The sequence below is a fragment of the Erpetoichthys calabaricus genome, chromosome 4, assembly GCF_900747795.2.
Source record: "Erpetoichthys calabaricus chromosome 4, fErpCal1.3, whole genome shotgun sequence".
In the NCBI taxonomy this organism is placed as follows: domain Eukaryota; kingdom Metazoa; phylum Chordata; class Cladistia; order Polypteriformes; family Polypteridae; genus Erpetoichthys; species Erpetoichthys calabaricus.
Window position 1 is genome coordinate 45,294,947 of NC_041397.2, and position 27,344 is coordinate 45,322,290.

A 27,344-nucleotide genomic window follows, 5' to 3' on the forward strand; every position below is an offset into this window, starting at 1 on the left:
CTTGGAGGAAATGACTTGTCTACAGTGGTATTTCCCAACCGTTGATCCATGGACCAGCAACCAGTCCTCAGAAAATTTTTGTTGATGTGAGAGAATCAGGGAAGGTATGTATTTTAGCAAAGTAATTTCCAGCTGCTGTTCCAAATAAAGCAAGCAAGACATGTCACCAGTCCGTGGCCTTCTCCACTGCAATATATCTGTAAGCTCGATCTGCCCAATATTCAACTGATCTAATGCTACTAAATGTAGATACAGGCAACTAAACCATCCACCCCTACCCCCAAATACAAATACAATGTAATGTTAGAAAATCTGTAAAGGTCCGTGACAAAACTCTCCATAAACTAAAAATGATATACAAATCAAAAAGGCTGAAAACCACTACTCTATAGGTGAGTAAGTCTGGTGAGCTGTAGCAGTGGGAAGAAGTTGGCTGGTGTGCTTGTTTGGGGGGAGAAAAAAGATAAACAAAATAAGAAAACTGACCTGTGATAGAAGGAGAACACATGTTTAAGCTAAAGGGAAGAGCACTGAGAGGTATAAAATACAAAAAGTTGTAGGGAAAACGGCAGTGTTTAGGGAAAAGTTGCTAGTAAATGATGTGAAAGCTACAGAAGAGAAGAAGAATGAATGTTGCAAATATAAAAACAACTTTTACCATTGTCAATAATAATGATATATTTGTATATAAAAAAGGTTTTATTTTTCGGCCTGTTACCCAGCAATATGCCAGATGTACATTTTGTAGTTTATTGTATAATTTAAAATAAACATTAATACTTTTCCACATCTGAAATTTACAAGTACACCCCTAGCTTTACCACTGCTTTAAATACCTCACATTAGAATCAGGAGCAAAATATTAGAACATCACTAGAGGAACATGTCTCATTTCAACCTCAGACATTTAGTGTTGTTAGTTAGCTCTATGTTGCTCAAGTGTGGTTACTACCATGCCTAGATTGAAAGACCTCTTGGGAGGCTTTCAGAAAGAAAACTATAGATGTCAGAGTCTGGGAAGGAATTTAAAAAGATCTCCAAACAACTGGAAATCAACCATTTCACAGCTCTTAAGATCATCTACAGGTGGAGACATTTTCACACAATTGCCAGCTAGTCCAGAACAGGATGCGCTGCCCCAACAAATTCAGCACTAGAGCAGAACACAAGACACTGAAAGAAGTCTCTAAGAACCCCAGAATTTCATCACGGGACCTACAGGTAATTCTACATGTTTATATCAAGGTGCATGAGCCTACCATTAGAATGAGACTGCAAAAATTAAATGTACATGGGGGATGTGCCAGGTGGGAACCTTTGCTATCCAGAAACAACATTACGGCAAGACTAAAGTTTCGCTATGAACAGAACTTCTTGAACAATGTGCTCTGGACAGAGAAGGCAAAGATAGGGTTATCTGACCACAGTACCAGAAGACAGCATTTGACCAGAAAAACAACATGTTACCAACTACATGATGGTGGAAATATTACGATACGGGGCTGAATCAGGGTTTAGGCAGCTCACTTTCACAGAATCCACTACGAATTCTCCATTGTACCAGAGGCCGCATAAGTATAATGTGAGACCATCTATCAGAAGATTGAAGCTCAGCTGAAAGCGGACCTTGCAAAGTGACAATTGCCCTAAACATACCAGTAAATCCACCCAAGAATTGCTAGAAAGTGAAGGGTTCTGGAAAGGCCAACTAAAAACTCAGAGGAATCTGAAGTGGGCTGTGCATGCAAGACACCCTTCAAACAATGCACAGCTGAAAGAATTAGGCATGGAGTAATTTATGTCAGAGACTGGTAGACAGTTATAGGAAATGTCTACCTGAGGTTCTCTCTGTCAAAGAGGGCAACATCAGCTGTTAAAGTACACTCAGAGACAGAAATGACATATCCGTTCATTTTTTTCATTAAAGAAATCATTGCAAAGTCATTAATTTTTTTAATTATATCACCTTTTCCTGAAGATACTGTCCTAATGAAGACTAAATCTTGATATGCTCACATATGTTAAAACAGAAAAAACATTTTACAGGAAGTATTTACTTTTTAACATGACAGTCCAATAAGCATTTCCTTGCTAAAACCAATCCTATTAAGATCATTTGCTTCACAGGATTTTTTTAAAACTTAAAATCCAGACAATAAGCAAGGGTGATAAAATGAGTGAAGATATAAAAGCATTTCCTACATACGGTGAGGAATTCAAAAATAAGTCTAAATGATGAATATTTCACACCGGGCAATTAGAAATCCATCAACTGTATTAATAAATGCTTTCTGTACTATCAGCACTACACTTTTCATAAATACAAAATACTGAGCAAAGATCTTCCATTTCAAATGCAAAGGTCACCAAGCTGTGTGGTATATTCTGTTTACCATTTATACCAAGACACAGATAAAGAGCATACTCACTTTGCAGAAAAAAATTAGTACTAAGGTGTTGTACTATGTTAGCCATTATGAATGTAGTTAGATGTAATGCAGGCAAGATGTAATGAAGAAGAGGTCTGAGTTGCCTCGAAAGCTTGCTTATTGTAATCTTTTTAGTTAGCCAATAAAAGCTGTAATTTTGCTTGACTTCTCACTACAGAACAAAATTAAAAAGGGAAACTGTGTAATACAGTAATCCCTCGCTATATCGTGCTTCGACTTTCGCAGCTTCACTCTATCGCGGATTTTATATGTAAGCATATTTAAATATATATCGCGGATTTTTTGCTGGTTCGAGAATTTCTGCGGACAATGGGTCTTTTAATTTCTGGTACATGCTTCCTCAGTTGGTTTGCCCAGTTGATTTCATACAAGGGACGCTATTGGCAGATGGCTGAGAAGCTACCCAACCAGAGCGCGTATTACGTATTAAATAAAACTCCTCAAATATATTGTGAGCATGGGAGCTGTTCGCACCCCTAGAGGATACGGCCGCTCCTCAAAAAACGCTGAAAGATTACCTTCACATTGCTCTCTTCCTTGCTGGGTTTACATGTGGCTGCTTTGTCGAGCGATATGCTTCCCGCACTGTGCTTCGCATACTTAAAAGATCAAACAGCACGTATTGATTTTTGATTGTTTGCTTTTCTCTCTCTCTCTCTCTCTCTTGCTCTGACATTCTCTGCTCCTGACGGAGGGGGTGTGAGCAGGGGGGGCTGTTCGCACCCCTAGGCGATATGGACGTCTAAAAATGCTGAAAGATTACCTTCACGTTGCTCCCTTCTGTGCAGGTGCTTTGTCAAGCGACATGCTTCCCGCACGGTGTTTCGCATACTTAAAAGCTCGAAGGGCACGTATGATTTTTGATTGTTTGTTTTTCTCTGTCTCTCTCTCTCTCTGACATTCTCTGCTCCTGATGGAGGGGGTGTGAGCAGAGGGGCTAGAGGATACGGACGCTCCTCTAAAAAATGCTGAAAGACTACCTTCACATTGCTCCCTTTCTTGCAGCTGCTTTGTCCGGTGGTGCTTTGCATACTTAAAAGCCAAACAGCCCTATTGATTTTTGTTTGCTTTTTTCTCTCTCTCTCTCTGACATTCTCTGCTCCTGACGCGCACTCCTTTGAAGAGGAAGATATGTTTGCATTCTTTTAATTGTGAGACGGAACTGTCATCTGTCTTGTCATGGAGCACAGTTTAAACTTTTGAAAAAGAAACAAATGTTTGTTTGCAGTGTTTGAATAAAGTTCCTGTCTCTCTACAACCTCCTGTGTTTCTATGCAAATCTGTGACCGAAGCATGACAATATAAAAATAACCATATAAACATATGGTTTCTACTTAGCGGATTTTCACCTTTCGCGGGGGGTTCTGGAACACAACCCCCGCGATCGAGGAGGAATTACTGTAGTACAAACTCTAAAACATAATTATATCAACTTCCAATACTTTTGTACTGAGGATTTGAAATACTGTAGCGTTATAAGTACATGTAAAATGCATCGCTAATTATTAATTACATCTAACATTAATAAAAACGTATTTATGGATTAATTAAAAATGAATTAAGACACAAAAGAGTGTAAAATGAAAAGCCAGTTTCTACATCTACTACTGTTCACACAAAAGGTTACTCACCCATAACCCTCCCCCCATAAACATGTAATGTTTATGCAATGAAGAACTGGTTGCCACAAAGGTTAAAAAAAGTCCATGAAAAAACAGAAACCAAAATATCCTTATTAAATGAAAGTAACATATTCCTGATGCAGGTCAATTTACACTTGTGTCTGGTTAGCAAGAAAGTCAGTTTAAAACCAGAAAAAAATCAAAATACATTCCCCTTTATAATCCTTGCATTTTCCAACCTACTTAAGCAAAGCCTGCATTAAAGGGTACCAAAGCCTACCTGCAGAGCATGGCACAATCTGGCAATCAGTTACAAATACATCACAGATGTCACTCAGTCACACAGGCAAAACCCTGCTGAAGTGGTACTCAACTCTGGTCCTGGAGATCAGCAGTGGCTGCAGGTTTTTGCTTTAACCAAATTTTTAATTAGAACCCATTTATTTTCTAGTAAAGCAGTATGTTTTTTTGGGCATAGCTTTAGTTAACTCATTTTAGAAACACTCATTTGCCCATTTAAGTTTTAAATTGTTGCATTAAGGTTTTAAGTGTTGCCCAGTTTCTTAACCAGTCATCAGTTAACAGTGAGGTACAAATGACAAAGGAACCTCCCACCAGCTCTTTCCATTTAAACCTGTGCATCATCAAGGATCCGTGTTGATATAATGTTTTGAAATTAATAACAAAGAAGGGAAGGATAAAGAGATACAAATCTGTTCTGAGTCACAAAACATATGGATAAGGCTCTCAGAAAATGGAAAAAAAGATTATCTGGGAAGAAAGAAAGCACAAACAAGAAATATAATTAAATAGCAAGTTTCATTACAAAGCTTCTAATTACAAAACTGGTTGGAATGAAAACCTACAGCCACTGTGGATCTCCAAGACTGAGGCTGAGTACCTCTAACATACTGCATATTTAGGTTCCTCTTAAAAACAGTGTAAATAATTTTGTGAGGTTTTTCCATATCAGCTTCATGTTTCATGACCAAACTGCTAGTTACCTATTGAACATTCTCTTCATAGTCTTGAAAATCACCTTCAAGTTATGTAACCCTGCACCTAATGTGTTGTGAACTGTAAACTGGAAGGTTACAGGGTTTACCTCCCCTACAACTTACTATGATCCCAAACATTTGCTCAACTTCCCAGCATTCCAAATGTAGAAATATGAAAACAAGTGTACTAGGTACCCAACATGTAATGTAATACAAATCCGATTACATCAATACTTAAAAAATAACATATATTCCATAACTGACAAGTTGTAAAGTCATTTTCATTGATGTGATGTGTGAATATAGTGGTTGTAATGAAGCCTGGTACATTTATTACTGTTCCAGAATAAATAAAACAAATTCCATAATTCAGGCCATCTAAGATCATTTGATTTCAAAATATCTAAACAATTTTATGGTAATCAATATACTAATTTACCAGAATGTTATCAATTAACTGTAACAATCTTTCAGGAGATCTCCAGAATGTTATCAATTAACTGCCTCATTATTAACTGTAACAATCTTTCAGGAGATCTATCAAGCTCAAATCATCTACAAATACGTTAAAATGATGCCCAGTCTAGGTTTGGGTTCTACTCTACTGCAGTCAGGATAGGCTCCTTACAGCCCTGAAATGGATTATGAATGTGTTTTTTTAGGTTTGGGGGGGGGGGGGGGGGGGGAGACTGATGAAAGAAAATGCTGAGTCCTGAATTGGGTATCTTTAATTACTTCCAAATTATTATTAGGATATGGTCTTGAGTAGACCAAAATGTGTGAAAATGTATTTCACTCAACACAGTGAAAATATGTAAATATGTAAACAGGGTGCCTAACACAAGTTAAAAACAAATACCCTCAGTAGAAACTTAATGTTTCAGTTTCTATAAATATGCAGTAAAGAGTTCATAACCCAGCAATTTTATCCAAAATTATGTCAATGAGTGCCATTTCATTTCTAGGCTAAAACGATACTATAAACAATAGATTACAAAATTAGTAATAAATTAATTACACCCATGGAACTATAAAGGGCACCTTCAATTTGTCCACCTCATAACCAGAAAAGTGTCCAATGGTAAAGAATAAAAAGAACTAGGTAGGACATAATAACATTTCTACCAAACACAGAAAGCCATGCTTGTCTTTAATTGTAGTTTTCATTTTTATTTAATAATACATAAAAGCTTGGCCAGTTGGTTTGACAGAGTGAGTGGTCGTGTATAGCATCCAGCTCTGCCTCACCCTATGACTCAGAGCTCAAGTTACTGTTCTGCTTAATAAATATCACAGATATAAAAACATCAGTGTACATGGAATGGTGCTCTGTAAAATAAAAATAGCTGTACCGAGTGGCTGTTTAATAAAGGTTGCACTTTACTAAACAGCCTATTCTACTAAGCAAGAAAGCAAGTCACTGTCCTAAACTTTCAATTGCACAACAAAGGCGTCTGTTTTGTCAATCGAAACAGCATCACCACACTCCATGCAGCAGTGACTAGTGATGTGCCAAAATGGCACTTAAATCAATGAGGCCGTGACACCAGAGAGCACAAGGTAAATTAATCAATAAGTATAATTTCTCTACTAATTACAATAAAACCTTACCAGAGCTACAAAGGTACAGGTTTGCACAGATGTGTCTCCTGAATAAATCATGTCTGGCATACTTAACAAAAAGACTATGTATAGGAGTTATTAAAACCTTTATCATAACATTTTTGTTTCGCAAACCAGGTTCTGATTAAGAGATGCAAAAGGTTCCTCATACATGACACAATATATAGCAGTAATCTAGTAACAAGGTGCGTCACATATTTGCTTTCGTCCTCATCTAAATTTAAGGAAGCCCCCTTGGCGATGCAGAGCAAGCCATATTCTGTCATAATGAAATCTTCATACCCTCGTCGAAGAAATGCATACACAAATGCCCCCACAGGCACCTCTCACCTTATCCCAAGTCATCCACTGCCAGATTGCTTTGTCCAGTTGGTGGTCTCCCGTTGAATGGGATATAAGATTAGCATTTACGTCCTCCCCGCATTCCCCCATAACTGCTCAATTTCTTTATGGCAGATCAAGTAATGTCGTACTGCTGGATCCAAAAAAGGGATACGACAAGGCAACGAGAAAAATCGAGTAAAGTTTTCTTCAGAGTTCGCTACGAGCCTGTTGAAGCCGGAGAACCCGTCATTATTATCCAGTTTACTCCAGCTTGGGGTTCACATTTTCTTTTCTTGCTATTAAAACGATGCTTCGTTATGTTTCAGTCATGATTTAGCTAATGTATCTTGATTTCCGGATTACTTTACAACCTGGTTACGATAAATGTGCGAATTGAAAATCCAACTATAATAGTTTTGGTTTTCCCGTTAAAGGAAAAAACGGCGCAGGTTCCTGTCCCTGCTTTCGTATTGTGGTCAACCGCTTGACAGTAGAGCCAGTCTTAATTCCACGGTTAAAGAACCGTTGCCTTTTAAATTTACAAACAATCATATCAGAAAAAAATATTTCAAGAATGATTATTCCACACCAAAGAATGAACAGAAAGTACAAAATCCCTTAAACGCAGCAACGTCCACAGAATAATCTCACGCCTCAGGCAATGCTGCAAATGCATTATGGATGTTGAGGTGCCTAAAAGTAAGGTCGTTGTCTGCGATTGGCTGATACCGAAAACGGAAGAAACTACAAACCGCCCCACAATGCCCCGGGTCGAAGCGAATTCTGAGACGGCAACAGCTGTTGTTCTCCCGTAGCAACCAAGGTAGACGTACATATTGTTATTAATAGGAGTGTTGCCGCATCACTATTTACTGATATTTTAGCTCCGAAAGCTTGTTGTTTCCTCTCGCTTCACTGTACAATGAATCATTTACTTCGTTAAAATATTACCGCTATTCAAGGTATTTTTATTTTGAAAGAGAACCACGGCAGGACCAACGTATTCTAGAGCAGGTTCGTTGCTTTTAAGCAAATATCATATATTACCGAAATAAATTTGAAAGACAAAGAATGCACCCCTAAAGTAAAGATAAATTAGCGTCCAGTGAAATATGTGTGGTTGTGCCAAGAAGCATCGTTCATTTTTAGTCTCCTGAGTTTTTAAGGGATTTTCTTCTTCTTTCTTTCTTTTATACGCCTTTTCTTTAGCCTTCGCCACCTCTCTCTTCACCTTGCACCTTAGCTCCTTGTACTCTTGTCTACTTTCTGCATCTCTCTGAGTATCCCACTTCTTCTTTGCCATCCTCTTCCACTGTATACTCTCCTGTACTTCCCCATTCCACTACCAGGTTTCCTTTTCCTCCTTCCTCTGTCCAGATGTCACGCCAAGCACCCTTCTTGCTGTCACCCTTACTACATCTGCTGTAGGTGCCCAACTGTCTGGTAACTCTTCACTACCACCTAGTGCCTGTCTCACCTTCACCCTAAACTCAACCTTGCAGTCTTTCTTTTTCAACTTTCACCATTTCATCCTTGGCTCTGCCCTCACTCTCTTCCTCTTTTTGATCTCAAACGTCATCCTATAGACCACCCCTGCCACCACTTTGCAGTCTTCAATCTCCTTCAGATTGACTCTTCTGCATAGGATGTAATCTACCTGTGTGCATCTTCCTCCACTCTTGTACATAACCCTATGTTCCTCCCACTTCTTAAAATATGTATTCACCACAGCCATGTCCGTCCTTTTGTCAAAATCCACTGATGATAATCTGACCTTCTTCATTCCTGTTCTTGACACCATACCTACCCATCACTTCCTCGTCTCCTCTGTTCCCTTCACCAACATGTTCACTGAAATCCACACCAATCACCACTTTATGTGTCTTGGGTACACTGTTCATCACTTCATCCAATTCACTCCAAAAATCTTCTTTCTCATCCATCACACACCCAACTTGCAGGGCACATGCACTAACAACATTCATCATCACACCTCCAATTTCCAGCTTCATAATCATCCCTCTGTCTGACACTGTTTTCACCTCCAAAACACGCTTGACATGCTGTTCCTTCAGAATAACCCCTACCCCATTTCTCCTCCCATCCACACCATGATAGAACAATTTGAATCCACCTGCGATCCACCTGGCCTTACTCCCCTTCCATTTAGTCTCTTGCACGCACAATATATCAACCTTCCTTCTCTCCATCATATCGGCTAACTCTCTCCCCTTACCAGTCATACTGCCAATATTCAAAGTTCCTACCATCAGTTCCACTCTCTTTACCTTTCTCCCCTCAGGACATGTCCCCTCTTCTTCTCCTTCTTCGGCCAACAGTAGCCCAATTTCCACCAGCATTCTGTTGACTAACAGTACTGGTGGTGGTTGTTGTTAACCCGGGGTTTGACCGATCCAGTATGAAAATTTGTATTGTTGTCCGCATATTGATATGGCTAAATTTTACATCGGATGCCCTTCCTGACGTAATTCTCCCCATTTATCCGGGCTTGGGACTGGCACCAAGAAACACACTGGTTTGCGCATCCCCTGTGGCTGGGTTTACATCATAAGTGTTAATTCAAGGTATGAATATGAGTATACTAATGATGTCAATTTCCACATCTATGTGAATATTAAAGTCACTCAAAAAAATAAACATATCATAATTGGTGGCTAATACTGATAAACAGTTGCTAAACTTATAAAAAAAAAAAATGAAAAAAGGTTAGGTGGTCTATAAATTGATGAAATTAAATACTGTATGTTTAATTCAGTTTAAATCTGTAATATCAGGAACTATTGCAAAGTGTTTACAAAACTATTGAAGTGTTGCAGAATTTAGAGAAAATGTAATTTCATTACTGTTAAAAAAACAATTATTCAATATATTTTTCTAAAACTACTTATTTCAATAAAACATCACTGAGGTGCAAGAGTCTTTCCACGAGAAGCATTAAGTGAAAACTAGGTGTTCTGGAGAGAGGACCAGTCCTACACACAAGATCTACTCATACACACTCATGCATACAGGGCCACTTACTGTATAAGCTGCTAATTGACATTAATTGCATGTCTTTGTGATTGGTGTAAGTATCCAGAGAAACTCCTCATGGACACAGGAAGAGCTCTTTGCTGATATTGTGCAATGTCATTGTGCCACCTAGCAACAAATTGATGCTAACATTATGGAGTGCTGTTTAGTTAATGCCAGTACTGTCACAGAGCACCTTAAATACTGTTTATGGTGTAGAATCCAAACTTAATGGTCACTGCTGTGAAAGTAATCAATGTAGGTTTTCTTAAATAAATGCTCAAAAAATGTTTTTCTACATTTCTTGACTATGCACCAAGGATAGAAGCTTTGACCTGAGAGTCCTAATATTTCTGGAGTGTCATATATACTGTATATATATATATATATATATATATATATATATAAACATATATATATATAAACATATTTATATATATAAACATATATATATAAATGCAGTGAAAAATAGACCAAATAAAAAGTGATTTTTCCAGGAAATAAAAGATGCCATTAGAGCATTATTTTTTTATTTTGGGTTAGGTTCCAGCTGTCTCGCAACACTATTCATGATAAGCAGGTTTGGAAACTGTATGAACGTATGTGTGGATGAACAGTGTGATTCAACTCAGTTTTATTCAATGCAGTTTCGTTTTCTTACTTCTAAGAAAAGCTGAATGACAAGTCACACTATGGAATTACCTCAAACGTTTGTGACAAACAAAAGGGATCAAATTGCATTTCCTGTGCAGGTTGCATGGAAGTTTACCATTCAAGCCTACTGAAAAGACACCTGAGTTCCATTGTACATGTTTTTCTAACAATGGCTTCATTGTGATACTATCCTGATGTCCGACTTTCAATATTTACACATATATGGTATGCCAAAATCCTTTTCTAGTAAACATTTGCTAAAAATTAAAGCAGTTAAAAATACCTACAGAATGGAATACATATACTTGCCACTGCTAAAATTTTATTATTTATAGGTTGAAATTAACCCTTGTAAAATAATCTGTAGTTGAAGAGAAAATTAAGTGGTCTTGATCATAAACCACTTTTTATGTGAGTGCTCTCTGTTTATCTAATGTGACCTTTTTTTAGTAAAGATCTGATCTCCTCAAAGACACAGACAGCACCAGATAACCACCCTGCTTTCAGCAAATGTAAATTCACAGTAAAAGGTTAAAATTGAGCACACCCTTCATGTTTTCTTCTATTTATTAAAGTTTGTCAGCCATACTGACAAATTTGTCATAAGCCTTGGATGAGCCAGTGTGGACTTGGAATTCTGAAGAAGAAGAGAGAAAGAATGGGTCCGTAAACAAGATCAGGCACATATTTTTCCCTTGACCTCCTTACAGTCATGATTTTGCATTTTTCTACTTTGTCAAAAAAAAATCCATGAATTATTTTTTATTTTGTTTTCTGATTATTAAAATATCTTACCATCGTGTTTTTGATGTTGCTGCACCAACATTGTGTTTGTGCATAGAACTGTGATCACTGCCATTTTGTTTCCTCCTGCATGGCTGCTCTTAAACTGGTTATGGTCACAATGCTTGTTGCTAACCATTTAACTTGGTAGGTAACATGACATATAGTATTATGGTATGACTTCCTACCTACTGTATGTAAGATGGTGGTGAACTTGTTCTAATTTTATGTTTTAAGACTTGTTCTTATAGTTTTTTTGGCTTGATATTTTGACTTTATTTTCCATTTTTAAGTAGCAGAACACTTACAAATAAGAAGGGGTTTAACGATATAGGAGCCTTCTGTAGCTAAAGGATTTAAAGGAGACACCAAAAGGGGAAAAGACCGTACCAGTTAAATTTATTCAAAACAATATTTTTTTTTGCCAGTGACAACAAAACCCAACCTTTACATGGAGAAAGCTAATTGGCAGTGTTGATACTGCACACACCATTTTGACCAGCATTTCTCAACCTGCGGTAGAAGGAGAAGGTGTGATTGGATCTGGTAAAGCAAAGCTGGGATGTCTGTCAGTGTGGTGTTCCAGACAGATAAGGACATCCCAGCCAGGTTATGTACTATGTTTTGCTCTTCTTTCCATCCTCCTGCGTTCCCTTACAAAAGGAACAGAATAGAAAGCAACAGAATATGAAAGGGCTCATTATAATTTTATTAAAGCCCAAAACACACAACAAATTAACACTGAGAATCACAGTAAAAGTTAAAAATAAATAATGTCAGTAAGTTAGTATGTAATAAACAAACAAAACATGGAAGTCAACTGACAGAAAGAACAGACAGACAGTACTGCAGAATCAACATTAGAAAAGTATCCGGAAAAGAGTCAGTTTAACGTTCACTAGAGGAAAAGCAGGTTTAGAATGTAGTAGTGAACAGCAAATCCATATTACTAACCGAGAATGGTAAACCGGATGGCATGGACGCAGGTACGCGGCGATGGGACCATGAGACGTACTGCGCAGGCGCGTACAGCGCGCATCCATATTACTAACCCAGAATGGTAAACCGGATGGCATGGACGCAGGTACACGGCGATGGGACCATGAGACGTACTGCGCAGGCGCGTACAGCGCGCATCTCATACACGCGAAGTTGTATCCACCGTGCACGAAGGAGTCACGGCCCAAAAACAAAAGAGCTCAACTGACGTGAATGAGAAATGAAGCAGCAACGCGCCCATGGCTAACGACTACTGACAGCCACACAAAAAAGAGGACTCTGCGCTGCAGCCCAGATTCAAACGGAAGAGGCTGCGGAGGCCCCACGGGTCCATAAAGTACGGAAGGCGCAGGCGTAAGCGGCATATTGTGAGTGGCACTACTGCGGAGTGAAGGCACAGGCGTCACCGCCATATTGTGAGTGGCACTACTGCGGAGTGAAGTTAGGAATAATGTGCTGCTTGGGTCGACTAATGTATTTCAGGATATCCAACGCCGGGGGTAGGCGAGCGAAGCGAGCAGGGGGCAGAGCCCCCTTGTTTAAACATGATAACCAGTAGAGCTTCATGTCCAATCAAAAAACTCCTACAAAGGATGTGAAGGAGTATTTGCTGAAAAATGAACTGTTTTTCATCAGTATATTCCATATGCTTAATGATTTTGTATAGGGTAAGAGCTAAAGACTGAAAGGTAAATTAAGTGTGTTAAAAATAACAGCTTTGTAGGTTATTAAAGGTCTGAAAATTATTCAGTATTGAGCAGGTAGTCAACCTAAATATGGATTGAGGAAGTGTTTGTAAATGCAAGTCAGAAATCTATAGTATACTTAATTATGATCAGCTCTCCGTGAATGTGTTTGCAGAGAAAGCAGACATCTGGAACTTTCTGTCCCCAGACAAGACATGATCATTATCCATTTAAGAGGAAAGCCTAGTTCATCTGACTTAAATCAGTTGTGGAAGTCCACTCTTTATCCAATTTGCTCAGTGTCAGTAACAATCAAATGGCCATGCAGGAATGTGATTTGGTGTTAGAGAGTCACAACTTAATTTGAAATGGATGAAACATCAGTAGAGTCTATTAGTTGGTTGATTGATTCAGGTTTCAGAGAGTCGATCACTGTTTTGATGTGATGGAAGAAATCATGCTTCAAAGGACTAATCCAAGAGATAGGAGATGAAGTCACAAAGGGCAGAACAAAAGGGAAGTCTTTAAACAAGTCAAGATCGTAATCAGAAATTCAAAAACCCAAATGTCAAAACACAATATGTAAATCATGATTAAAACATAAAAGAAACAGCCAAAATCCTAACATGTTTTTCACTTAAAAAAGCTATAGAACAGCATGAAGTTTGTTTTAATCTGATTGATTAAATATAATAATCATAATTAATAACTAGGGGGGCTCTGCCCCCTGCTCGCTACGCTCACCAACCCCTGTGGGGGCCCTATGCGCTAGTCATTTCCTGGATCTGCCGCTTGTAAGGAATCCTGCTGTGCTTTTGGATAAACGTGAATATCAGCTCTGTCTTAGATATCTTTGTCTTTTGAAACTATTATCGCTGACAATTTCTCACATGTTGGTTTATTATATATACAAGGGTGATCTTTCAGATTCATATAGAAATCCAAGAAAACTTCTTTAAACATGTAGTAGCTTTAATTGTTGTGGGACAACAGATTCTCACAGTGTATGGTCCTGAATCATGTAAATCTACATTTTGAGCATTGTATGATGCGACCGCTAACAGATTATTGCAGATTCGGATATTTTGCCTGTAGTGTTTGTGGATTTCTATTTCACCAAATAACAAATCTTTTTTTTCTCGCGGATACGCATCTTCATTGGGAAGAAACACTACTTTTCCTTGATGGCAACATTAATTAGACAATCTAAAAGTCTCCAACTTAAACTTTAAAGCTGACCAACATCTACATACTTCTGTCATATCACCTATGTCCATATACAGTAATCCCTCACTTATCCTGGGAGATAGGTTCCAAGGCCGACCGCGATAACTGAATTTCCGCGAAGTAGGGACACCATATTTATTTAATTATTTAACGTGTATTTGGATGTTTTTAAACCCTCCCTGTATTGTTTACAACCCACCCTTTACTCTGTTAATAACAGGGACAACTGCTAAGCAATATGAAATCGGTAGATAAGTTTACACTTACTGTATAGCGAAGTACACGTAGCTATATATGACGTGATGATGGTGATGAATATGCTGTGCAGTAAAAATGATGACGATGAAGGTGATAATCCCCTGAATGCAGTAGCAAGAGCACGTTAATGCTGAATGAGTGAGATGAGACTTCCTGGTTAATGCAGCACTCCGTCGCTGAGCCAATGAGCAGCACACAGGAACTTAACTGCGTGCTCTGATTGGGTAGCTTCTCAGCCATCCGCCAATAGCATCTCTTGTATGAAATCAACTGGGCAAACCAACTGAGGAAGCAAATACCAGAAGTAAAAAGACCCATTGTCCGCAGAAACCCGCGAAGCAGCGAAAAATCCACGTTATATATTTAGATATGCTTACAAATAAAATCCGCGAAGTCGTGAATCCGCGAAAAGTGAACCGCGAAGTAGCGAGGGATTACTGTATTCAGTCTCTTTTCGCTGTTCCGTTATTTCACAAAGTTAATAATTTCCATTTGTTAGCGCTAATGCGATCTTTACTATCAGTTTTTTGGGACTTTCGAATTTTAGTAGTTTCATAATCTCTAACCTGCTCTACATGTGTATCGCACCAATGTTTTTGAACCTCTTTATGACATTCTACTTTGTCTTCTACTCTTTGTCTTTTCTTCTTCTACTGTTTGCCTTTTATTTCCACCTCCACTTGGACCCGTTAGGTTTTCAATTCATCTCTTGGCACAAAGTCTCATCTCGCAGGACATGAAATTATCTCTCTGAAAATGTCTCGTCTCATCTCTCTGAAAAAGTCTTGTCTCGTCCCAAGATTTTTTTATATAATAAGAGAGATAATGCTGAATATAATGCACTACCATATTAAATACTATCTGCAAGATGAATTCACACAGTCCAACTTGTGGGAGTTATATTGTGGAGGTGGAACAACAAATGTTTCAAAATGTTGTGAACACAAAAAAAGTAAATATTAAAACAAAATATATAGAGAAAAATATTAGCTACACTAAAACAAAACCAGAAATGCAAAATAAAGATAGAAATGAATGCAGGACATTCTAAAGCCATTAAAAAAACAGGAAAATTAAAAATGAATGCAATTTTGAACATGAAATAAAATAAAAGACTTCAAATTCATATCAACCACCAGTTAGCAGTGAAGAAGTAGTGGTAGAGGGCAACTTAATACATCAGAATTTAGAATAAAGCAGTGGTTAATAAGAGTACAGCATAGGTGGAGAAGGTTGTCTTACTTACTTACTTACTTACTTTGATTACAGATTTCAGGGACCTGAACTCAGAATATTTATAACACTAGAGTTATTACGGTGTGCTGTATTTTGTTCTTGTGTGTTGCTCTTATATGTTACATGCTGTATATGCTGTATTGCATATATATTGTTTTTATGATGAGCTTTTATTACTGCTTGTGTTCCCTATTTTTTAATGACATTGTATTAATACTGAATGAGAGATAATAAATAAACTTAAAACTGAATCTGCTGTAATCTGTACTTTTTCATATAAGGGGATTAATGAAATAAAGATTCGTATAACAGATAATTAATACATGGCTCGGTATTTTTCACATTTGAAATGAAAACTCTGGCAATGTTTTACTAGTGATAGAATGATTTTTTCACTATAGCCAGGTTGTGACATTCTAAGTTCATTAAGTGCTTTATGGACCTGCATTCAGTTCCTCGCACAGTCACTGCTGTGTGAAATGGTTATCAAGCCCAGTTGATTTTTTCAAGGTACTTTGGTTTTGTCCTTAGTACCAAATATGTGGAAATTATGTTTAATTTTGATACTGCAGTATTAGTGTGGGTGTGAGAACTGCTATATCCTGCATTGGGCTGGCTCCATCTAGGCTTGGTCTCTGCTTGAAGCTCAAAACTGTAGAGACAGGCATTGGCTTTTAATGATCTTGCAACTATAAGATGAAAGTATTATAAAACTAATTTTATTATTAAAAATTTACCGCTATTTTAGATAGTTAACAATTGGGTTTAAAAATAATAAGTGCATCTTTGTTGAGAGGATGATATTAGTCTGTTTGTATTGCTTGTCTCTGGAAAATCAATAATATTGTGCAATTAGGCTTACTGAAATTGATCCTGGCTTCAGGGCTTTCTATTTGAACAATTTCATTTCATTAGACTACAATGTTGCATAACAGTGAAAGATAGCCTGTAGGAATTAACTGGGTTTATGCAACAAAATGCAAAAAATGTGCTGTTCAAGTGAACTTCAATGTTGTTGTGTAACGGAGTAATGGTGGTCTATTTAGTACCTTTTGATACAGTATTTAAACATATTCAAGTTGTTTTTGGTAACACCATATTTAGGAAAGCACAATTCATTAAGCATTGATGATTGTGATGATTGTCCCTGTTAGTAAGCTAGAAAATATGTGCAACTGGTGACTGATGCCAATCACTTTGTCTTCACCTTTACCGGATGAGGAGACAACAATCTCTTAGTCAAATACATCCACCAAACACCCCACAGCGCAGTTTGTTCTTTCTTTAGCCCATTAACATGGTGAATGTTGATACCAGCTAGGATTTTTTAAATTATTCAATCAATTAATCAATCCCTTAATCAACTATCAGTATTTGTTCTTGTCCAGATGGTTGTTTGATTTCAGCTATGATTTTTAAAATCACTCCTTAATTTATATTATTACATTACCAACATGCACCATCACACTTTTCAACAAATTCTAGCAGTGAGTACCATCAAAATGAGATTTAAAAATTAAACATGAGAAGCATACACAATAAAAATTCAATTAGAAGGAAATTTACTACATTTTCAAAAGAGCTGGTCAATTGTTGCAATAAGGTAAGGTGTACTGTTCAGGGAAGTCTTATCTTTTTGCACTTAGCTCTTCTGCAGTTTTTAAACTCTGGCATGCCATCATTGAGTTTTGGTATTGGTGCAGGGAATGTAATAATCCCATCTTCTTTGGTGAACAGGCCTAATGTTTGTACCTCCACATTAAAATCCCCATTTTATAATAAGAAAATATCATTGAATATTAAAAATGATTTAATTGATTTCTCATGACATATCTGCTCTCTATCATTCCAATATCTACATATTAATAGAAATAAATTTACAATAAATATAAATGAAGGATACATATTTTTGGTAATTATGCTTTGATACTTCTCTGGGTGGATCACAAATAAGGCTGTTTACTTTTTGTTGCCCCAACCAGTGCTGACACTTTATTTTACATTTTGTTTACGTATCTCCATTGTGGAGGATTACTCAGTTGGCAAGGAATTGCTAAGAGAAAATTAACAACCAGGGTGACAGAAGGTAGTAGAGGAGCATTAGCAAGAGAGAGAGATGCATAATAACACAGTCAAGTTGCAAATTGTGCATGCCAGTGTATACACATGAAGGCCTCTGGATGGTAGTTTACTGTACATGTGCTTGAGGTTTCACAAAAATGAATGGCACTAGAGAGACGAATAGAATTAGGGATTCTTTTTCAGGACTCGTTCAATATCTGTATTGTTGACAGCTAACTAAAGCCCATGTCGCAATATGCAACTTTCCCAGCGATTTTCAATCTTAGCCTTCATTTACATAATGTTAGTGAGGTGGAGGCATGAGCCTGGTCACCTACTGTGACATAACCAGTGACGCACCTCAACTAGCCTAGGACTCATTGCCATGAAATCATTGGGTTGTCTTGGGGCAAGGTCCATGTGCTTGAGAGCTGACAACCAATGAATGCTAATCCTGAAGTTCAATTCATATAATACAACAGTAAGGAATAAGGAATGCGGGTGTTTTTAAACTCACAAACAACAGAAGCTTGTCTGTTTGAAGTCTTGTATTTTACCTACCACAACAGAATGTAAAAGAGAAAAAAAAGAGCCAAGCTTGCGGCTGGATTTGAAATATATGCCAACCCTTTGTGCTACACTGGCTGAGTCAGACAGCACATTATTGGCTGTCACTCTGGCACTCAGTTAGTAAATGTGACATGGACAGGGATTTTCAGTCATTTAAATTGATATGGTCTGGCGAGTTGATCAGCAACTGCGGTAAGCAAATCTGACGTACCCCATGATTTGACGTTGCATGATGTGACATTGGCTTAAGTCAGTTTTTAACCCAATTTTGTCTAACTTAGCTATAAAACATATGGGTGAAATTGAATTAGACACTCTCAGGTTCCACTATGGGCATATATGTGTTTCAGTCTATCTTTCTCACCCTGCCCCATCAACCACAGAGGAGCCTATAACAAATCTGCTGCAGTCACTTAGCCACCATCCCAGTGTGGTTAAAGGGAGTGATTCTTAAAAGGATAGAAAGCTACCTAAAAGCGATAACGATGAGCAACAATCCACTGGGTGAGTGCTGGCTAGCTCCACGCAATACTACATTGATGTTTGATGCAGCACCAGTAGAAAATCTACAATGCAGCTCAGTAAAGCACCCAACACATTGATGATGGAAGATAGACTTTTTGGCCTCTTCTAGGGAGATAATGGAGAGTTTTGAGGCAACATCCAGGACCTGGAATGCTGGTTGCAGTTTTGATGCACAAAGAAAAACTGAGAGACCCCACACAAAGAAATAAATATTTCTGTTTACCATAGTCAGCTGTCAATTGAGATTTAACATGCAGAGTTGTGCCTGGCAGTTGATCGTTATCAATGAAACAAGACAAAAACTGTGGCACACTTTGGCTTAGTATCAGAGATGTGGAGAGCACATTTTGGGACATCTGTCTGGAAGACAAGGAAAACCTAACTGTGCTGTTGATGGGGTTTTAGAGGAGGTTTGGGTAGTGAGAAGTAGTAGAGTACAGCCAGAACACACTTTTAGCTGGGTCGAAAGATTAGGAGAAACTGGAATTATTGTTGGCAGACATCTTTCAACTTACCTGCTAGGGTTTCTTTGAGAAGCTGACCCCACAAGTATTTCTTCAAGCCATGGTACCATTGAAGATCCAGCAGCATGTGAATTTGGCAGTGTCAATAACCCTTGGAAAAGCACTCACCGAGGCTGAGTGGGCAAATAACATTTTTTGCCCATCTTGCAATGTAGTGAAGGAGGCTTCACTTTTCCCCACCAAACTTCCTTAACCAATCACTTTCACCTTCATCCACCCAGATCCTGGAGTAGTCCACATCTCTATTGCAAACTTGAATCTACTCACTGCAAAGCTTTGATAGAACCTGATTCCAGCACCTTCTTGGTGAGGACAGGGTGTGGTGCAGTGTGTCTGGGGACTGTGGCATGATTAGCAGGTCAGGGCAGGGGCAGGAGTTTTAAAGGAATAGTGTGGCTCAGACTTTGTGAGTGTAGGTATGCAGGAGAAAAGCCTTGCAGCCGCAGAATACTTAATGGGGGAACTGGTTGATTGCTCATTCACATGCGCAAGTACAATTGCAATCGGCTCAGCCCTTCCTCATTGATGCTCCATTGTTCATTAGGGAAGCACTCACAGGGCTATAAAAAGGTCTGAGTAGGTCAGAAGGGGAAATGAAAGAAGTAAAAATTGAGTAAGATGGAAGGAGAAAGTTGAATGGGACAGTTGAGCCCATTATAGATGTAAAGAGGCAAAGCAGTCAGGGATGCCCCATGGTGAAGCGAGGGGAATGGCACACTGGGGGAGAGTTGCTCTTTTTCACTTGTGGGGTAGGAGCAATTGAGAGCTCCAGAGACTGGTGTTGGCAGAAAGAAGGAGTCGGGTTTGGTAGGTCTAGGGCCAGAATGTGGACCACATTCACTGGTGTCTCAGTCCTGCCGGGAAGTCCTGGAGGTTGAGCAGGGGTGATGAGAGAGAGATTGGGGAGTAGAAAGAAAAAAGGTGATTCTGACTTTAATTTTATACTTGGTTTTAACTTATTTATTTGATTTATTTGCTGTTTTTTTTATCTTTTACATTGCACTATTTTTAATAACTACTAGCTGTGCACCGCAGCTCCGGCCAAGTATTACTGAAAAAGGACAGTGAGAAGGGCCCTGTCCGTCTCCCCACTCCTAACGTCACTCTTCCCTTGGCCCACAGCCTCTGTCTGGGATTAGCGTGAATGAGAGAAGTCGCAGTATCAACCAGAATGTCAGTCAGTCAGTCATTGTCCAACCCGCTATATCCTAACACAGGGTCACGGGGGTCTGCTGGAGCCAATCCCAGCCAGCACAGGGTGCAAGGCAGGAACAAACCCGATCTAAATCCATTAAGTAGTTCTCTCGTTCGCTAGCTAAGCGGAGGTAAAGTACACGCTGTGAGACTGGACCATGAGTGGCCCTGCCTCCCTCCCCTCTGCCCACTGCATGTCCCTCAGATTTGTGTAAATAAATCAGTACCGCAAGCAAACTGTGATACATAGCGCAATGAAAGAAGTCGCAAAATCAACTGCAATGTTCAACCAAATTATAGAAAAAAACCCAATCTGAATCCATTAAGTAGTTCTCTCATGAAAAGTGGACAGACATACAGACAGACAGACAGGGAGACATTGAATTTTACATATAGAGAGATTTATTGATAAAGATTTTCGAATGCACTACACTTTAGTTTTGAACACTGCTTTGTTTCAGTAAAATGCACTTTTGCAATTTGCACCTTATAACTGGATGCCGTGTCTTCACTCGCCCTAGTCTGTCCTCTATTATGACTATTGATATCCCTGGAAATAGACAAGGGAGTATTGGAGGGCTGGCCAGCTACTCTGAGCAACACTGGAGAAAATCTGTTTGTGGGATAAAAGATGTCTACAAGTTATTATCTGGCACCTCAATGTTGAATGTGAGTTCTGGTTGGCTCCCATACAAGTCTTTGAAAAAGTAAAGGTGTGCCTTTGTGGGAGAGAAGTGCCTGAAGCTAGGATCAAGCAACATTTTACGCCTTTAAAACTGTCAACATTCAGGATCTTACCTGGTATGGGTACTGACAAAGACTCCCACTAATATCAATTTCCATTCACCAAAGGAAAGTTAAAGGACAGCATTGTGGCTATCAAATGAAAATGCCATTAACAGACACTTGAACATGAACCCAGCATATGCCGGCTTAAAAAGAAGAACATCCAGAAAATAAAGAAAACTTTAAGACTAACACGCTCTGAATTCCACCTTATTAAACCACCCCTCTTACACCCACCTACCCTTCCCTCCTCATTTACTATATATTGCCTTTGATTACTTGGTGTTTAATCATTTTCCTCTGAAAATGATACAGTACGTGATAGGTGTCAAAAGCTCAGGAATAAAGGTCTATTTTAAGATATGTTATTTATTTTCTCCCTTTGTGGATTTCTGTCTACTATATACTCGTATATTATAGATACCAAGTCAGATGGATTGGCTTCCCAACTGGGACAGAGAGTGATTCCGGCTAGGACGGTGAGCTATCCTTATCCCAGTCAGGGTAAAAAGCTAACAGATGGACTGGGCAAACATGGATGCCAGAGGCAGTTCATTCCCCCACATGACAGGCAGCAGTGTCCCTCCAGGCTGGTCCCAGTTAGGACTTCCACAGGGTTGTATGAGAGTTGGATTGTAGAAGAGCAGCCTTGTCTGAGTTCTTCGGTGCTGCAAGAGTGTGCTGAGAGGGTAATACTAAGCTGATTTCTGTATGACTTGGAAGTGCTCCGGTTGATCACTGCTATAATATTGGAAGCACTCCCAGGTCCAGTTTAAAAGAAATACGCTGCATCTCTTTGGGGAGTCGTATATGGGAGAGGAGCTGGACAACACTCGACTGGGTGGAGTGGAGGAAAAAACAGAGAAAGAGAGAGAAGATAAAACTTTTGGTTACACAACATGTAAGAAGCCTTTTTGTAAGGTATTTGTGAAATAAACCTTTTTTATTGTACCAGGACTTGTGTTGTGTTTGGAGTTTGGGGGTGCTGCAACGCCCACTACTGGCCACAATCTAAAGCGATAGCTTGATGTTTGTTTATGTTTTAACATTATGCATTGTGTTTATGCTTTACTTATTTTTTCTTACTATATTTGTAATTATCGCTAAACTCATACATGGATTTGTGCTTACTTAGAATTAAATAAATTGAACTGAATTTACCCCCTCTGTTCAGCTCTTGTGGATGTTCCTATTCCACTTAGTCATCTACTCTGGCTGCTGGCCAATATTTGGATCTCCTTCTCTTCAAAGAAACTGGTTCAAATAATAAGTCTTTCTCTGATTGCTTCCTCAATTCAATTGATCTTTTACTGCCAATTTCCAAACTTAATCTCATGCAGCCATCACTGCAACATCATGCTATCCCTTTCCTATCTTTAATAAAGAACTCTTCAGTATCTAAAATTTGAAAATTCTTAAGTGGCTAGTTTCTTATACAAACATCAAGGTCAAGGCCATTGTTCTTGGCAGGTACATGATGGAACTAAATCTTTTGACTCAGTGCATGAAAATAAGCATTTAAGGTCCAAGTAGAAATTAATTAATTCACATATAGTTCATTTTTTAGTTCCTGTGGGAAACAGGAACTCAGATATCCTAAAGTGAACCCCAGACAAAATTATAAAGGTCACTGAATATCCGTGGCTTCCTGAAACCCTGGGAAGAATACATGAAAGCAACTACTTTTAATTTTTGGTGAATTCTAATGACACAACAAAACCTCCAAACAAAGCAGTTGAAGTTGATTTTTTGTATCTGGCAGTATGGTGGTGCAGTGCTACTGCTGTCTCACAATTTTAAGGTCTTGGGTTCAAGTCCCATTTTAGACACTCTCTGCATGAGCTTTCTATGGGTCTTGCAGTTTCCTTACTCATACAAAATTAAGCTGATTAATGACACTAAATTGATCTGTATGAGTAAGTACAAACTTGTGACTATGTCCTGCAGTGGATAGATGGTATGTCCAGGTTTAACTCCTGTCCAGCTGCTGCTTCTGGAATAGGCTCCTGCTTTCTTTGACCATGCATTTGAAAAATGCTGTGGGAGTAGATGGATTCACTGGGGAACGCATTTTTTGTTGAGTTAGATCTTACACTTGTTTTTTACAAATATTTGGGTGGTGAATCCAGAAATGACCCCAGTTTTTTTGCTATCACATCCAGTTTTTACGATACAGGGTACCCTCCATTTTTGTCAAAAAAACATACAATGAAAAATAATGAAATAATAACTTGAATGTATGTTTATTTAAATTTCTTTTGTTTTATTGTTACTCTATGACATTTTTTTACAGTAAAACATTTGAAAATGAATTGGGTAAGCAGTTAAGGTAAAATTTACGCTTATAGCTTTTCCTGGAGTGTTCAGTGATAGGACAATCCCACCGGATGCTCCAACAATAGTCAGCCATCATATGTACATCCCATCTACCCTGATGCCGTCCTTCCATGACCTTCATATCTTGGTGGAATCGTTCAGCTTGCTCATCACTGACTGCACCAAGGTTTTCCGGGAAGTTAGAAAGATGGCTATGCAGAAAATGCACCTTGATGCTCATATTGCAACCAAGCATTTTGTAGCTCTCCAACAGTTTCCGGACAATTTCTGTGTAATTATTTGCTTGTGTGTTTCCAAGAAAGTCCTTGACAATGGCTTTGAATGATAACCAAGCATTCGTTTTGAGTTCTGACATTGTCCTGATGAAATGTTCGTCTTTGATGAGCTGCCGAATCTGTGGACCATCAAACACACCGGCCTTTATTTTTTCAAATGACAGGCTAGGAAATGCCAGAATGAGGTACTTGAAACAGTTTCCTTCAGTTGGCAAAGCTTTAACGAACTGCTTCATCAGACCCAGTTTCATGTGCAGAGGCAGGAATATAATATTCTTTCTATCAACAAGTGGCTCATGTAGAATGTTTGCATCGCCTGGTTTTAGGGCAGATCTTGGAGGCCAATTCCTTTCCCCCCAATGCCTCTCATGAGCTCTGCTGTCCCACAGATGCACAGATAACAGGGATACTTGGTGTATCAGCATTGCTGACCAAGAAGGAAGCATACCATTTTATGACTTGACCCAATTGTGTTGGTGATATTGCAACAACTCATTGACTCTCTTTATGTCTGCATATTCTTCACAAAGAGAAACTGAATGGCCAATTGGGACTGACCCAAATATGTTGCCATTGTGAAGGAGGACACACTTTAAGCTCCACTTTGAGCTATTGATGAATAGTCGCAATTCAGTTGAGTAATAGATTGGAATTCCCAATTCCTCCATTAAACCAGGTATGTTATGGCAATACACAAAGCCTCTGTCAGTTCTAAAGTACTGCAGAAATGCAATTTCTCTGGTTCAAAAGTACGATACATTCGTTCCTTTTCAAGTAAGTTTTTCTCACGCAGTTTTGATGCTAGGAGTTCTGAAGCCTTCTTCGATAGTCCCAAATCATGTGCCAAATCACTCAACTCTTGCTGATCAAATCCCTTATGAACAGAGTTCTCTTCAATTTCAAACTCTTCATTATTGTTTTCACCTAGTTCATCACCATAATCATGTTCTTCAAGAGAGTGTAGTGTAACAAAAACTGGCACTGGGGTTTCATCTGAATGAGCCACTGGGCGTATAGCCGATGGTAGACTAGGATACTCTATGTTACATTTATTTTTCTTGTTATATCCTGAAGTTTTCACTATACAAAAGTAACAGTCACTGAAATGATCTCCTGGCTCTCGCCAAACCATAGGTATACCAAATGGTATCTTATCATGTGTTCCCTTTGTCTACATCCGTAAACCCTCAACACACTGTTTGCACACCTTATGAGGGGCCCAAGACTTATCTTGATCACCAAGTTTAACTTTGAAATATGCCAAATAGACTTGCTCTACAAATGTGCTGATGTTTGCCCTTTGACTAGGAATGGTGAAACTGCCACAGATATAACAAAATGAATCAGGGTTGTTTAGGCACTTACGACGAGAAACAGCAGAGCCAGACATGATCTGAAAGAAAGGAAATATGTGTGAAAGTAGAAAAATAGATTTTGTTTATTTACTGCGTAGAGCGGCGCACAACCTCTGACCACTCTGTCTTGCGTGTAAATGAATAGCCTATATACATCCACGGTACAGTAATCGCACTAATATAAGCGGTAGAGAAAAAACCTGACGTGATAGAAGAAAACTAACTGCATTTTCAGAATCAGCATACCTATTTTAGTGTAAATAAGCTTAAAAATTGAAGTCAACAAAAAATTTGTTCAAAATTGTTCCCCAATTATTAAAGAGACTTCAGAAGCTGCTTATATAATATTCAGCCTGCTGTGGGTTTATCTTGTGTTTCATAAAAAAAAAAAAAACTTTTTCACCATTAGCAAGTCAGAACTCATCATGAATTACCTTAATTGCTGACCTAATTTTCACTCAATGGCTTCAGAAGAGACCTTTCTCATTCCTTTCACACACCTCTACAGGCTGCTAGCCTGTGGCATTCAGCATCCCATAGTATGTGTTTCTGGTTTTATTAAAAATCTGGTCTCCTTATTGTGATAGGTCAATTTTTTTTCTCAGCTGGCATCCACTTTGAGCTTTATCTTCTTTTCCTCCATTACTTTTAACATACTCCCATATTAATGGGATGCTCTGTTACTGAGTATCAGTGTGGAACTCTGAAATAATTCTGAACAGCAATATGCAATAAATTATGGAACTGGGTTAAATCAGACTGAACACAAGTAGGCCCCAAACATAGCTGGTTTGTACCTTGTCACCAGCACCGCAAACATAACAATACAAACAAAACTCCCAGGAGCAAGCAAATGAATTATTGTACAAATACCTCTCTTATACAAGCTTCTCCATATGTATAAAATACCCTTCTCTTCTCTTTTTGTCTCTTTTTGTCTTCTGTCTCTCTACACTCCTCCTCAGTGAGCTTCATCCTCTTTTCCGCAACTCTGACTTCCCGAGTGAGGATGAGTGCCTTTCTTTATATTGGACCTGGGAGTACTTCTGATGCTACCACGTTGCAGCCAGGAAGCACTTCCAGGTCAGATGGAACCTCCCTAAAATGAGGATCCCCCACCCCCCACAACTGCCTCTGGCAGCTCCCACGAGACCCATCAGGTCTGCCCAATGGAACTCCAATTCCCATGAAGTCCTGTAGGTGTGTATATGGGAGACCCACCAAAGAGCTACTGCCACCTGTCAGAATGAGGGAGTACATAGACCCTTGGGTGGTGGTCTCTTTCCACTCTTCCATTACCAAGGCATCCTGGCCAGGATGTCAGCCCACGTTTGTCTTCTATGACAGCTGCCAGAGAAGGCTTTGATGAATGTTATCTTGATGTTGAATTGGCATTTTTAGAAATTCACCAAATGAATGAATATAACATGTCTGTTTGGGAAGTACCAGAAGCTGATATTTAATTTTGGCAATCAGAGCATTGTATAGTTAAGTGTGAGGAGATTTATTAGACAATGGTATGTTTGTCCATAAAAATGAGAATTACTGTAGAAAGGCAGACATTGACAATTCATTTAATTGTGATTCAGCTGCATGTGGTATTTTTAGATTATCCTTGGATTTGATCAAAAACTTGTGATCTCAGTAAGGGAATAAAAAGGAGCACAAACTAGATGGTAAAGCTGTTAGGTAAGCTTTTGTTATAGCTTCAACAGCAGAAAGGTAGTGCTGCCGAAAGCAGACAGAGATGTAAATGAAAACTAGTAAAGCAAAGTAGTACAGCTTGTGTAAGTAAACTTTGGTCATCTGAACCTTCTTTTGCTT

At 38.7% G+C, this 27,344-nt stretch overlaps 1 protein-coding gene across 1 annotated transcript in view; it reads right to left on the bottom strand.

Annotated features, from left to right (window-relative positions):
- pgm2l1 (phosphoglucomutase 2-like 1) overlaps positions 1-7,674 on the bottom strand; it is an 81,379-nt gene extending 73,705 nt beyond the window's left edge. The window contains exon 1 of the mRNA XM_028799389.2: positions 7,024-7,674. Coding sequence (XP_028655222.1) covers positions 7,024-7,125 — 102 coding nt within the window. The 5' untranslated portion in view covers positions 7,126-7,674. The remainder of the gene's footprint in view (positions 1-7,023) is intronic.
- Between the last annotated feature and the right edge of the window lie 19,670 nt (positions 7,675-27,344).